The following is a 14,984-nucleotide window of genomic DNA, read 5'->3' as shown; positions in this document are numbered from 1 at the left end:
CACAGTTTCATCATAACTTCCTTGCTTTTGCACTCTACGCCTCTCCTAAAGCAGGGGAGTTATGATGAATATTGAAGTGCCAAATATCCGCCTGAATCCATGAGGTTAAAACTTAAAACTAAAGGCTTTTATTAAGTAAGAATCATGGCATCAAGTTAACACAGGGCAACCATCATTCATTACCGACCCAGCCCTTATGAGTAAAACCCAGCTCTTATGAGTAAGACTCACACCAATCAGGAGGATCCAGAGAGGCGGGGTTAGGGAGGAGCATTAGTGGTTACACCTCTAAAACATTCCAGACATTAACAAGTACAACAACAACAGACAATACAAATGCCAGAACACAGTTATTTCATCACATTCACCCCCTGCTATAGATTCAGTCTGTCAGGAGGTCTGATAGTCCTCTGGGAATGACGCAACTCTTGCCGAGGCTCCTCCCGGAGTATCAACTCCGGTTCATCCGAATTCCCAGAATCATCAGTGTTTTCCACACTGAGGGTTTGTGTCTCTGAAGGTCCAATACCACGATTGAAAACTCTACTCTCAGAGTCGAACTCTTTTCGAGCTCCAGCAGGTGCAAGATGTTTAATAGAGACTGTATCCTCCCGCCCATCCGGATATTGAATGTACACATACTGGGGATTAGCATGGAGGAGTTGTACTTCCTCCACCAGTGGATCTGTCTTGTGGCCTCTCACATGTCTGCGCAACAGCACAGGGCCCGTGGTCGTCAACCATGTGGGTAACAGTACTCCATTGGTAGCTTTTCTTGGAAAGCTAAACATCCTTTCATGAGGGGTGGCATTCGTCGCTGTACACAAAAGAGACCTTATGGAATGCAGCATGTCTGGCAGGACATTCTGCCAGTGAGAGGTCGGCAGGCCTCGCGACTTCAGAGACCATACGATAGCCTTCCACACTGTCGCATTTTCCTTCTCGACCTGACCATTACCACGAGGGTTATAGCTGGTAGTTCTACTCGTTGCAATCCCTTTCAATAGCAAAAACTGTCGCAATTCTTCGCTCATAAAGGCAGAACCCCTATCACTATGTATATAGTTAGGCATGCCAAACAAGGAAAACAGTTGGCAGAGGCATTTAATTACAACAGCACTGGTCACATCCGGACAGGGGATAACAAAAGGGAACCGAGAGTACTCGTCTATAATATTAAGAAAATAGACATTACGGTCGCTCGATGGAAGGGGACCTTTAAAATCGAGACTCAAACGCTCAAATGGTCGAGTTGCTTTAATAAAATGAGCTGGCTTGGACGGCTTATAGAAGCGGGGTTTGCATTCAACACAAACACGTCAGGTTCTGGTCATTGTCCGGACCTCCTCAATAGAATAGGGTAGATTGTGGGACTTATTGAAGTGGTTCATTCTGGTAACCCCAGGGTGGCAGAGTGCGTCGTGGAGACTTTGAAGCTTATCTATACCTAGACTAGCACATACTCCTCGTGACAAAGCATCCGATGGCTCATTGAATACTCCAGGCCTGTACTGAATATCATAGTCATATGTTGACAGTTCTATTCGCCATCTTAAAATCTTATCATTTTTGATCTTGCCTCTCTGCTTAGTGTTGAACATAAAGGCCACAGATCACTGGTCAGTAATAAGCGTAAAACGTTGGCCAGCGAGATAATGTCTCCAATACATGACTGCTTCGATAATCACCTGTGTCTCCTTTTCCACTGAAGAATGTCGAACTTCTGGTCCTTGCAATGTACGAGAGAAGAAAGCTACTGGTCTACCAGCTTGGTTAAGAGTCGCTGCCAACGCAAAATCAGATGCATCACTTTCCACTTGAAAAGGGATCTTCTCATCCACGGCACATACCACTTCCTTCTCAATGTCCCATTTGATATTACAGAAAGCCTCCTGAGCTTCCGCCGATAGCGGAAGAGACGTCGACTTAATAAGAGGTCGGACTTTATCTGAGTAGCTAGCCACCCACTGGGCATAGTACGAGAAGAATCCCAGACACCTTCTTAAAGCTTTTACAGTGTGAGGTAAAGGTAATTCCTTAAGTGGGCGTAATCTTTCAGGATCCGGCCCGATTACCCCATTCTCCACAACGCAACCAAGAATACACAAACGTGTAGTATTGAAGGTACACTTGTTTTCGTTGTAGGTCAGGTTTAACCTCTTTGCAGTCTCTAGGAACTTCGTGAGATTTTGATCATGCTCCCGTTGGTCGCGCCCACAGATAGTAACATTGTCCAGGTACGGGAATGTTGCTTCCAATGCGTATTCATCCACCATACGATCCATCTCCCGTTGGAAGACGGATACCCCATTCGTCACTCCAAAGGGCACCCTAAGGAATTGGTACAGGCGCCCATTAGCTTTGAAGGCCGTATAAGGTCGGTCTTCTATTTTGATGGGGAGTTGATGGTAGGCAGACTTTAAATCAGTGGTGGAGAACACGCGGTACTGAGCTATCTGGTTCACCATCTCAGAAATACGAGGCAAAGGGTAGGCATCTAATTGGGTATACAAGTTTATAGTCTGACTACAATCGACCACAAGTCTTTTCTTTTCATTAGTTTTAACCACCACCACTTGGGCACGCCACGGGCTATTACTGTGTTCGATGATTCCCTCCCGTTGAAGCCTTTCCACTTCCTCTTCTATAAATTTTTTATCTTCTGAACTATACCGTCGACTCTTAGTCACTATAGGTCTACAATTATGAGCAAGGTTCATGAACAAAGAAGGCGGACTTATTTTTAAAGTAGAAAGGCCGCAGACTGTGAGCGGAGGCTGGGATCCACCATACTTAAGGGTGACGCTCTCATGCTGACACTGGAAGTCCAAGCCTAAAATTAAGTGCACACACAACTGAGGTAATATGAGAAGTTTAAAGTCCTTATACTCTGTATCCTTAACGGTCAATGTGACTTTACAATATCCAGTTACCTCCGAAGTAAGGAACTTGGACGCCATCACGATTTCACTTCGAGTAGGATACACCTTCAATGAACAGGAGTTAACAAGGTTGGGGTGTATAAAACTTTCAGTACTGCCACAGTCTATCAAACACCCAGTAGGATGACCATTAATCTTGATGTCCATCATAGATTTCGACAAGGAACACGGTATGGTCTGGTCAACCGTAACCGAGGCTAGAGTAAAACGATAGGTGGCAGCAGAGAAGACATCGGGTACAGGATTACCCTTACACACTTTACGAAAATGTACCCGTTTCTTACATTTAAAACAGGTAGCCTCTCTGGCTGGGCATCTTTGCCTGGGGTGTTTAGATTGGCCACAAAAATAACACTTAGACCCATGGGGTACAGCCGCAACAATAGGATTAAGTGGAGGCTCCTTTGGTGTTATGGATGCCTCCATACTCGGAACGCACGAGGCTTGAGAGATGCATGGGCTGATGCATACACTTCTAAATTCTTCTGGGCTACATCTAATGATCGAGCAGTAGTGACGACCGTTTTTAAAACTAACGAGTCATTCTCGAGGAGTCTCTGTCTAATATAATTAGATCGGAGGCCAGATATGAAAGAATCGTGGATGGCTTCTTCCTGATACAATACGGCAGAGACAGCCTTATATTTGCAATCCTTAGCCAAAGCCTTAAGACCCTGCAGGAAATCGTCCAGGGATTCCTCGGGTAATTGCCTGCGAGTAGACAAACGATACCTGGCGTATACTTCATTAACCGACTTAAGGTACTGGGCCTTAAGGGCTGCGAGGGCCTCTTCATATGTAGTAATATCTTCAATTATAAAGTAAGTTTGATGACTTACCAAGTTGGTTAGAAGACCCAACTTGTTAACCGTCAGATCGAACGATGCGATGAAGTGTTCAAAACATCGAAGCCAATGCGTAAATTTCTTCAACGCATCTGCCGAACGGGGATCGATATCCAGACGCTCTGGTTTCAAAAATCGATCCATCTTGCAAAAGTTGTTACTTAATCAAATTGATGTGCCAAATAACTACCTGAATCCAAGAGGTTAAAGATTAAAACTAAAGGCTTTTATTAAGTAAGAACATGGCATCGAGTTAACACAGGGCAACCATCATTCATCACCGACCCAGCCCTTATGAGTAAGACTCACACCAATCCGGAAGGATCCAGAGGGGCGGGGCTAGGGAGGAGCATTAGTGGCTACACCTGTAGAACATTCCAGACATTAACAAGTACAACAACAGACAACACAAATGCAAGAACACAGAGTTATTTCATCACATTACCCTACTGTAAAGTGCCTTGAGATGTTTTAAAAGCTCTATATAAATGTAAATTGTTGTTGGTGTATAGAGAACTCTGTTGAAATTTAGTGAAATGATCAATAACGAAGGAAGATCATTTCTTTGTTTGGTTCTGTTAGTTTTCATAGAATCATGGAAACGTACAGCATGAAGGAGGCCATTCGGCCCATCATGCCTGTGCTGGCTCTTAGAAAGAGCACTCGTGCTTAGTCCCACATCCCTGCTTGTTGTCCGTAACCCTGTAAGATCCTCATCCTCAAGTACCCGCCCAACTCCCTTTTAAAATCATTGATGGAATCAGCTCATGACCTTTTCAGGTCGAGCGTTCCAGATCCCGACAACTCTCTGAGTTTTATTCAATTGTTACCATAGTTGCCTTCTGTGAAGGTTTAATAATAAATGCATTTTGCTATGAAAGCAATTAAAACATTCCAGTATATAAATAGACAGATGCATCAAAATATTAAAATTGTGGGAGGGAGGGCAGTGCTCGCCAGGGCCCAATAAACAATGGAATTCTTGTTTCCCAACCCAATGCTCAGAAGATGAAGTCCCAGAGCTGCCTCTGGCTCGGTTCCACCTGCCCTATTCTGACAAGCTGAGGTGTTGGTCAGTGCACTGTGATTGCCCTGTGGGCAGAAAATGGCAAATACAGAAATATGACCAAAATAACACATTTTAACCCCAAAGCTGTAAATCCCCGTCCCACACACTCTCCTTCCTCCCTGTGCTGAAATCCAAACCCATCGCACCACCTCCAACATTTCTTTCCTCCACTCCCAGTTTTCCCCCTCCCTCTGCTCTGGTTGGGTTCAGTTCTACATCCGCTGTGTGCCGAGTGAGAATAAAATCAATGAGTCAATGATTGTCTCTCCTGGTCACTGGGACCCTGAAACCTTCAGTTCTCCACATGCTGTGTGCAGAGTGAGAATAAAATCAATGAGTCAATGATTGTCTCTCCTGGTCACTGGGACCCTGAAGCCCCGCCCACTCTCTGTTCCTGTACCAAGATGGCCACACATGCGCCGTGCTGCAGGTGGAACCAGTCTGTCTTTCCTCCACCAAGATGGCGGCGCCTAACCCGAGCCTGTCACTGAGAAAAAGCCTCACCGCTGCCATCCGGCAGAACACATTCGGCCGCAGGATCTCATTCGGGCCTGAGACCATTCTCCAACTTTATAAACTCTGCGGTGCGGCCTACCCACAGTTTATTAATCTCCCGGCCCCGCACCCGCCGACCTGCATCTCCGCCCGGCGACCGTGCGGGGCTTTCTCTGTAAAGTCGGTGAGGGACACGTGACCTGAGCCCAGGGCCTGATTGATGGGAGCTTCCGACCAACAGGGAGCGAGCGGGGCGGGGCTGGAGGAGCGAGCCAGCAGCGGTTCCTCCAACCAATCGGGGAGCCCGAGGGGCAGGACTAGCGGCACCCAGTGGGCGGGGCTGGAGGAGCGAGCCGGCGGCGGGTCCTCCAACCAATCGGGGAGCCCAAGGCATGGGACTAGCAGCACCCAGTAGGCGGGGCTGGAGGAGTGAGCCGACGGCGGGTCCTCCAACCAATCGGGGAGCCCAAGGGGCGGCACTAGCGCCAGCTGATTGTCTGATCCGCAGGGCAGCGAGTTTCTCCAGTCCCTTGTTCAGGGCCCGGGGCCAGGGGAGGCTGTGGGCCTTTATTCCCCGCATTGGACACAAGGCTCTTTGGCTCACAACACACTGGCTCAGGTTTTAATAGAGACTTTTAAAATTCATCAATAAAAGCAGATAAACCCCGTGCTTCTGTGGAACAAACTTTTTAATATTTGGGAGTAAAAGTACAAGTTTTTTTCCCTCTGTGGAATTTATTATTAGTTTCAGGAAACAACAACGTCTTTAATGTAGTAAAACATCCCAAGGCTCTTCACAGGAGCATTAGAAAACAAAATTTGACACCGAGCCACATAAGGAGATATTCGGGCAGATGACCAAAAGCTTGGTCAAAGAAGTAGGTTTTAAGGAGCATCTTAAAGAAGGAGAGAGAGAGATAGAGAGATGGAGAGGTTTAGGGAAGGAATTCCAGAGCTCAGGGCCCAGGCAACTGAAGGCACGGCCGCCAATGGTGGAGCGATTAAAATCGGGGATGCTCAAGCGGCCAGAATTAGAGGAGCGCAAATATCTCGGAAGGTTGTAGGGGCTGGAAGAGATTACAGAGATAGGGAGGGGCGAGGCCACAGAGGGATTTGAAAACAAGGCTGAGAATTTTAAGGATCAGACACTTGAGAACAAGCAGGGAGTGGGGGAGGGTCAAACCCTTATGGGACAGGGTCGTTTATTCTGTTCTGCGACAGTTACTGGGACAGACTGTATCTCCCCTCTCCTCCACACAGGGATTTGTGGTAGTTAAAGGGACAGCGATTCTTCTTGTTCTGTGAGATTGTAATTAAAGGGACACTACTCTGAGATGGCTACGAATCTTTAGTGTCGCCAGCCTTTCTAAAACATTTTCCTTTCTTTGAGGATCTGTATGAACTCGCTGGTGACTCAGCAGGTTGGATGAACTCTGAAACCTCTTTGCACAGTCAGAACATTTAAAGGGTCTCTCATTGGTTCTGGGGCAGGTGGGATCTGGTTAACAGTGATCACAATATCATTAGGTTTAAAGTAGTTATGGAAAGGGACAAAGAAGAATCAATGGTGAAAATACCCAGCTGGAAGAGAACCAATTTCAGTGATTTGAGAAGGGATCGAGCACAGGTGGACTGGAAACAAAGATTGTCCAGGAAAACAGTGAATGACCAATGGCAGGTCTTCAAGGCTGAGATAGTTCAGGTACAAACCAAGCATATTCCCGTAAGGAGGGAAGATGGGCCATCCAAAGCTAGAGCTCCTGATGACAAAGGACATCGAGGTTAGAATAAAACAGAAAAAGGAGGTTTACGACAAATGTCAGGTACAGAATACAGAGAGTGCGGGGGAAATTGAAACAGGATATAAGACAGGCAAAGAGAGAATATGAGAAAAGATTAGCGGGTAACATAAAAGAGAACCCAAAAATCTTCTATAAACATATGAAAAGTAAAAGGATAGTTAAAGGAATGGTGGGGCCGATTCGGGACCAAATAGGAGCTCATCATACAGAGGCAGAGGGCGTGGCTGAGGTACTGAATGAGTACTTAGCATCTGTCTTCACAAAAGAAGAGGATGAAGTTCATGTCGCAGTAGAGGAGAGGGGAGTAGAGAAATTGGATAAAAATGGATAGAAAGGAGGTGCTAAATAGGTTGTCATCACTCAAAGTTAACAAGTCACCCAGTCCAGATGTGATGCATCCTAGGTTGCTGAGGGAAGCTAGGGTGGAGACAGCAGAAGCTCCGACCACAATCTTTCAATCTCCCTCAGATATATGGGAGTGGTGACAGAGGACTGGAAGATTGCAAATGTTACACCCCTGTTTAAAAAAGGGGAGAGGGATAAACCTGGTAACTACAGGCCAATCAGTCTAATGTCAGTGGTGGGTGAACGACTAGAGACCATTGTCAAGGACTAAATTAATTCTCACTTGGAGAAACATGGATTAATAAGGGGCAGCCAGTATGGCTTTGTTAAAGGTAAATCCTGTCTGACTAACCTGATTGAGTTATTTGATGAAGTAACAGAGGGTTGATGAAGGTAGTGCAGTAGATGTTATATATATGGACTTTCAAAAGGCATTTGATAAAATACCACGCAAGAGACTTTCTTGGAAAATAGAAGCAGAGCGAATTAAAGGGCTGATGGTAATTTGGGTATATAATTGGCTAAGGGAGAGGAGGCAGTGAGCAGTGCTGAGGGATGTTTTTCTGACTGGAGGGAAGTATGCAGTGGGCTCCCCCAGGGGTCGTAATTAGGACCATTGCTTTTCTTGTTATATCTAACTGACCTGGACTTGGGTATAGGTGAACAATTTCAAAGTTTACGGATGATACAAAACTTGGCAACGTAGTAAATAGTGAGCATAGTAGTAGCAGACTTCAGAAGGACAGAGACAGACTGTGAAATGAGCAGACACAAGGCAGATGAAATTAAATGAGGATAAGTGTGAAGTGATGCACTTCGGGAGAAACAACAGGGAGAGGCCGTATAATCTAAATGGGACTAGTTTGAGGGGGTGCAAGAGCAGAGGGACCTGGGGGTCCATATTCACAAATCTTTGAAAGTGCCACGGCAAGTTGGTGAGGCGGTTCAGAAAGCGTATGGGATACTTGGCTTTGTAAATAGGGCCATTGAATACAAAAACAAGGAAGTTACACTAAACCTTTACAAATCACCAGTTAGGAACATAGGACAGGAGGAGGCCATTCAGCCCCTCGAGCCTGTTCCGCCATTCAATGAGATCATGGCTGATCTGCGACCTAACTCCAAACACCAACCTTTGGCCCATATCCCTTAATACCTTTGGGTAACAAAAACCTATCAATGTCAGATTTAAAATTAACAATTGATCGAGCATCAATTGCCATTTGCGGAAGAGAGTTCCAAACTTCGACCACCCTTTGTGTGTAGAAATGTTTCCTAATTTCATTCCTGAAAGGTCTGGCTCTAATTTTTAGACTATGTCCCCAGTCCTAGAATCCCCAACCAGCGGAAATAGTTTTTCTCTATCTACCCTATCTGTTCCCCTTAATATCCTGAAAACTTCGATCAGATGACCCCTTAACTTTCTAAATTCCAGGGAATACAACCCTAATTTGTGTAATCCCTCGTAACTTAACCCTTGAAGTCCAGGTATCATTCTGGTAAACCTAGGCTGCACTCCCTCCAAGGCCAATATATCCTTCCTAAGGTGTGATGCCCAGAACTGCTCACAGTGCTCCAGGTGTGGTCTAACCAGGGTTTTGTACAGCTGCAGGGTTTTGGCCTCAGCTGGAGTCTTGTGCACAGTTCTGGGCACCACACTTTAGGAAGGATGTCAAGGCCTTGGAGAGGGTGCAGAGGAGGTTGACCAGGATGGTACCAGGGATGAGGGACTTCAGTTATGTGGAGAGATTGGAGAAGCTGGGATTGTTCCCCTTAGAGCAGAGAAGGTTAAGAGGAGACCTAATAGAGGTGTTCAAAATGATGAGGGGTTTTGATCGAGCAAGTAGGGAGAAACTGTTCACTCTGGCAAGTGGGTCGGTAACCAAAGGTCACAGATTTAAAATAGTTGCTAAAAGAACTAGAGGGGAAATGAGGAGAATTGTTTTCATACAGAGGGTTGTTCAGATCTGGAACGCACCATCTGAAAGGATGCTGGAATCAGGTTCCACAGGAACTTTCAAACAGTAATTGGACGAGTCCTTGAAGAGGACTAGTTTGCAGAGTTCTGGGGATAAAGCTGGGGTGTGGGATTAATTGGACAGCTCTTTCAAAGACACGATGGGCCGTATCACCTCCTTCTATGCTGTTAGATTCTATGATCAGTGTGAAGTCGCTGGTGTCCCTTAAGGATGTTAGAGCTTTTAAAGCTCTTCCCACAGTCAGAACATTTAAAGGGCCTCTCATCAGTGTGAACTCGCTGATGTGTCAGCAGGTTGGATGACTGAGTGAATCCCTTCCCACACATGGAGCAGGTGAATGGTCTCTCCCCAGTGTGAACTCGCCGATGTGCCAGCAGGTTGGATGAATGAGCGAATCCCTTCCCACACACAGAGCAGCTGAACGGCCTCTCCCCAGTGTGTAGGTGTTGGTGTAGCTTGAGCTCCCCGGAGCTTTTAAAACTCTTCCCACACTCAGAACATTGAAAGAGTCTCTCCCCAGTGTGAACTCGCTGGTGTCCCTTCAGATTCCCAGAGCTTTTAAAGCTCTTCCCACAGTCAGAACATTTAAAGGGCCTCTCGTCAGTGTGAACTCGCTGATGTTTCAGCAGGTTGGATGACTGAGTGAATCCCTTCCCACACACAGAGCAGGTGAACGGCCTCTCCCCAGTGTGAACTCGCTGATGTCCCAGCAGGTTGGATGACTGAGTGAATCCCTTCCCACACACGGAGCAGGTGAATGGCCTCTCCCCAGTGTGTAGGAGCCAGTGTCCCTTCAGCTCCTGGGGGCTTTTAAAGCTCTTCCCACAGTCAGAACATTTAAAGGGTCTCTCGTCAGTGTGAACAAGCTGGTGTCCCTTCAGTTCCCTGGGGCTTTTAAAGCTCTTCCCACAGTCAGAACATTGAAATGGTCTCTCATCAGTGTGAACAAGCTGGTGTCCCTTCAGATACTGAGCGATTTTAAAGCTCTTCCCACAGTCAGAACATTGAAATGGTTTCTCATCAGTGTGGAGAAGTTGGTGTTGCTTTAGTTCCCCGGGGCTTTTAAAGCTCTTCGCACAGTCAGGACACTGAAATGGTCTCTCCTCAGTGTGAACTCGCTGGTGTGTTTGCAGGTGGGATGAACAAACAAATCCCTTTCCACACATGGACCAGGTGAACGGACTGTCCCTGGTGTGACTGCGCCGTTGAACTTCCAATGCAGACGGGGAACTGAAGCCCTTCCCGCCGTCCCCACCTTTACCCGGTTTCTCCCTGGTGTGACGGTGCACGTGTCTCACCAGGTCAGGTGATCGGCTGAATCCGCGTCCACACACTGAACACGTGTGCGGTTTGTCTGCGTTGCGATCCCTGCTCTCTCCTTCCATGTGCAAAGGCCGATGATATTCAGGTCCTACTGAATCCAGCGACTCTGTCAGATCTTGACGTGATGTTTGGTCTGAGCTTCCCGCCTGTAACTGCTCCACTTCTATAACCCTGTAAATCGAGATCAGAAAAGGATCAGAGGCAAACTGTTGTTTAATTTTCCCCTTTCCGAACCTAGGGGCAGTGAAGCTGATTTTCAGGCCCCAGCTGCTGCACAGGTTGGTTGAAAGGATCAGCAGCAATGGCGGCTGCAATACCCACAAGCCCCCATGCTCCAGAAAGCACTCTGTTGACTCTGAGTCCCGCGCATGTGCTCATGGCCCCCGCGCTCTCCCTCCTGCTCTGCAATCGCCCGTCCCGATCGGTCTGCAACACGCATGCTCAGCACACAAAACCCCGCGGTTGGAACATCGGGCGTGCATGCGGAGCCGCAACATCTGGTACGCGTGAGCGGCTCAGGTGGGGGCGAGTTGGTGTTTCGCCTCAGCCGCCAGGGAGGTGCGCATGCGCAGGACGACCCAACATTCTTCCCGTCAGCAATCACTCCCTCGTTTCTTTAATAAAAACAGAAAATGCTGGAAATACTCAGCAGGTCAGGCAACATCTGTGGAGAGAGAAACAGAGTTAACGTTTCAGGTCGATGACCATTCGTCAGAACTGCTTGTTCTTTAGTGTCAGCCAGTGGCTCAGTGGGTAGCACTCTCGCCTCTGAGTCAGAAAGTTGTGGGTTCATAGTCCCACTCCAGAGACTTGAGCACAAAAATCCAAGCTGACACGCCAGTGCAGTGCTGAGGGAGTGCGGCACTGTCGAAGGTGCCGTCTTTCGGATGAGATGTTAAATTGAGGCCCTGTTTGCTCTCTCAGGTGGATGTAAAAGATCCCATGGCACTATTTCAGGAAAGAAAGACTTGCATTTATATAGTGCCACCAGATATCCTAAAGTGCTTTACAGCCAATGAAGTACTACAATGAAGTAGCCACTGTTGTAATGTGGGAAAGAGCAGGGGAATTATCCCCAGTGTCCGAGCCAATGTTTATCCCTCAATCAACATAAAAAAATGATAGATTATCCAAAGTTGGTCCATTGCAGTCAGATACGGGGGAATATATAATGGGAAATAAGGAAATGGCAGATCAACTAAATGCATACTTTGGGTCAGTCTTTACGAAGGAAGACACAAAAAACCTCCCTGGGATATCGGGAAAAATAGGGACATTGGCAAAGGAGGAACTGACGCAAATCAATATCTCTAAGGATATGGTGTTAAGGAAGCTAAAGGGATTGAAGGTGGACAAATCCCCAGGGCCTGATAACATGCATCCTAGGGTACTGAAGGAGGTGGCCCTAGAGATAGCGGATGCACTAAGGATGATTTTTCAGAATTCATTAGACTCGGGAACAGTGCCGATGGATTGGAGGGTAGCTAACGTTACCCCACTATTCAAAAAGGGGGGTAGGGAAAAAGCAGGTAATTACAGACCTGTAAGCCTTACATCAGTTGTGGGCAAAATGCTGGAGTCCATCATTAAGGATGAAATAGCGGAGCACTTAGCAAATGGGGACAGGATAGGACAGAGTCAACATGGATTTACAAAGGGTAAATCGTGCTTGACTAATCTATTGGAATTTTTTGAGGGAGTAACTGGTAGAATAGATGGGGGAGAGCCAGTAGATGTGGTGTACCTGGACTTCCAAAAGGCCTTCGATAAGGTCCCACATAAAAGATTAGCATGGAAAATTGAGGCTCATGGGATAAAGGGGAAAGTTTTGGCGTGGATAGGGAACTGGCTGTCAGATAGAAAACAGAGAGTTGGAATAAACGGCTCATTTTCTGAATGGCAGGCAGTAACAAGTGGGGTACCACAGGGATCTGTCCTGGGCCCCCAGCTGTTCACAATTTACATTAATGACCTGGATCAGGGAGTCGGATGCAGCATTTCCAAATTTGCAGACGACACTAAACTAGGAGGTGGGGTGGGCTCAGAGGAAGAGACCAGGAAGCTCCAGAGCGATTTGGACAGACTGGGCGATTGGGCGGATAAATGGCAGATGCACTATAATGTGGACAAGTGCGAAGTTATCCACCTTGGGTGCAGGAACGGGAGGGCAAATTATTATTTAAATGGCAATAGATTGGGAGAGGGGGAAGTACAGAGAGACCTGGGTGTTCTTGTACACCAGTCACTGAAGGCGAGCATGCAGGTGCAACAGGCGGTCAAGAAGGCAAACGGTATGCTGGCCTTCATAGCAAAAGGGTTAGAATACAGGAACAGGGATACCTTGCTGCAGCTGTACAGGGCACTGGTGAGACCACACCTCGAGTACTGTGTACAGTTTTGGTCGCCTCATCTGAGGAAGGATGTTCTTGCCATGGAGGGGGTGCAGCGGCGATTCACCAGGCTGATACCAGGAATGGCGGGAATGACCTATGAGGAGAGACTATGTAGTTTAGGGATGTACACACTGGAGTTTAGAAGATTGAGAGGGGACCTCATAGAAGTGTATAAAATTCTGACAGGTCTAGACAGACTGGATGCAGAAGGAATGTTTCCCTTGGCGGGTGAGAACAGAACTAGAGGACATAATTTAAGGATAAGGGCTAAACCATTTAGGACAGAGATGAGGGGGAATTTCTTCACTCAGAGAGTGGTGAACCTGTGGAACTCATTGCCACAGAGGGCAGTGTACGCCAGCTCATTAAATATATTTAAGAGGGAATTAGATATATTTCTACGGGCAAAAGGGGTTAAGGGTTACGGAGAGAAGGCGGGGACGGGATACTGAATTAAAGGATCAGCCATGATCTCATTAAATGGCGGAGCAGGCACGAAGGGCCGAATGGCCTACTCCTGCTCCTATCTTCTATGTATCTATGTATCTATGTATCTGGTCATTATCACATTGCTGTTTGTGGGAGCTTGCTGTGCGCTAACTGACTACCGTATTTCCTATATTACAACAGTGACTACTGCAAAAGTACTTCATTGGCTGTAAAGCACTTTGGGACGTCCGGTGGTGGTGAAAGGCGCTATATAAATGCAAGTCTTTCTTCCTTCACTGGTCTCACCAGCGACCTCTTCTGGCGGTTGGTTGATTGACAGACGAGTCCGCGCAAGCGCACACGGAGCGGCGGTTTGGGCCGAGTCCGGCACAGCGACCCCTCCCTGTCACCAAGGGTAATGACCGCGCATGCCCAGAGGCCACCAGCCCCCTCCCCCCACTCGGAGCTCCGCCTGCGCACTCGGATCCTGTCGGACCGAGTCGGCGCGGGACCATTCCGGGGAAAGGTTCCAGAGTCGCGATCGGTGAGACGAAGTGTGTTTTCTCCGCTCCGAATGGGTGGAGAATGGCGCGGGGTTGATCGGGAGAGAATAAAGAGAAATAGAAAACCTCAGAGTCCGCGAGCCCCGGACCGAGCGGCGGCGACTAGATGGTGCACGTGATCTCCTCGGGAACACGTCACCCGGGCCCGCGGCCTGATTGACGGGAGCTTCCGACCAATAGGGAGCGAGCGGGGCGGGGCTGGAGGCCCGAGCCGGCGGCGGGTCCAATCGGGGAGCCCGAGGGGCGGGACTAGCGCCGGCTGATTGTGTGACCCGCAGGGCAGCGAGTTCAGGGCCCGGGGCCAGGGGAGGCTGTGGGCTTTTATTCCCCGCATTGGACACAAGGCTCTTTGGCTCAGGCATAGGGTGATGTCGCACTGAAACTTTTCGCTCTCCTTTACAAAGATGGCTGCCGCTAACCTGGGCCTGTAAGGGGATGAAATCCCCGCAACTGTAAACACGGGATCTTCAGGTTATTATTCGGGGCTTGCCTCCTGCACGAGTTGTTTATGAAGCCTCCCAGCCTCAGGCTACAGGACGATATAAACGGGTTGGTCAGATGGGCGGGAAAGTGGCAAATGGAATTTAACCCTGAAAAGTGCGAGGTGATGCATTTTGGACGGACAAATAAGGCAAGGGAATACACAATGAATGGTAGGACCCTAGGAAGTACAGAGGGACCTCGGTGTACATGTACATAGATCCCTGAAGGCAGCGGAACAGGTAAATAAGGTGGTTAAAAAGGCATATGGGATACTTGCCTTCATTAGCTGAGGCATAGAATATAAGAGCAGGGAGGT

The 14,984-nt window shown here is 47.7% G+C and overlaps 2 protein-coding genes across 2 annotated transcripts in view; one reads left to right on the top strand and one right to left on the bottom strand.

The window, feature by feature from the left end:
• Positions 1-3,991: 3,991 nt before the first annotated feature.
• LOC147093420 (uncharacterized) lies at positions 3,992-14,439 on the bottom strand. Its single transcript, XM_085974316.1, has 2 exons — positions 14,252-14,439; positions 3,992-10,971 (listed from the first exon to the last, which is right to left on the bottom strand). Exon 2 carries the CDS (start codon positions 10,860-10,862, stop codon positions 9,645-9,647), a length of 1,218 nt encoding a protein of 405 aa, XP_085830442.1. The 5' UTR covers positions 10,863-10,971; positions 14,252-14,439; the 3' UTR covers positions 3,992-9,644.
• LOC147093418 (uncharacterized) overlaps positions 14,400-14,984 on the top strand; it is a 22,846-nt gene continuing 22,261 nt past the window's right edge. The window contains exon 1 of the mRNA XM_085974317.1: positions 14,400-14,907. The gene's annotated coding sequence lies outside the window, so the exon portion shown is untranslated. The remainder of the gene's footprint in view (positions 14,908-14,984) is intronic.

The sequence above is a fragment of the Somniosus microcephalus genome, unplaced genomic scaffold, assembly GCF_052327205.1.
Source record: "Somniosus microcephalus isolate GS21.2 unplaced genomic scaffold, FLI_Smic_1.0 unresolved_chr1, whole genome shotgun sequence".
NCBI lineage: Eukaryota > Metazoa > Chordata > Chondrichthyes > Squaliformes > Somniosidae > Somniosus > Somniosus microcephalus.
Note: the sequence above shows the minus strand (reverse complement) of the source record. Positions and strands in the feature narration are given on the sequence as shown.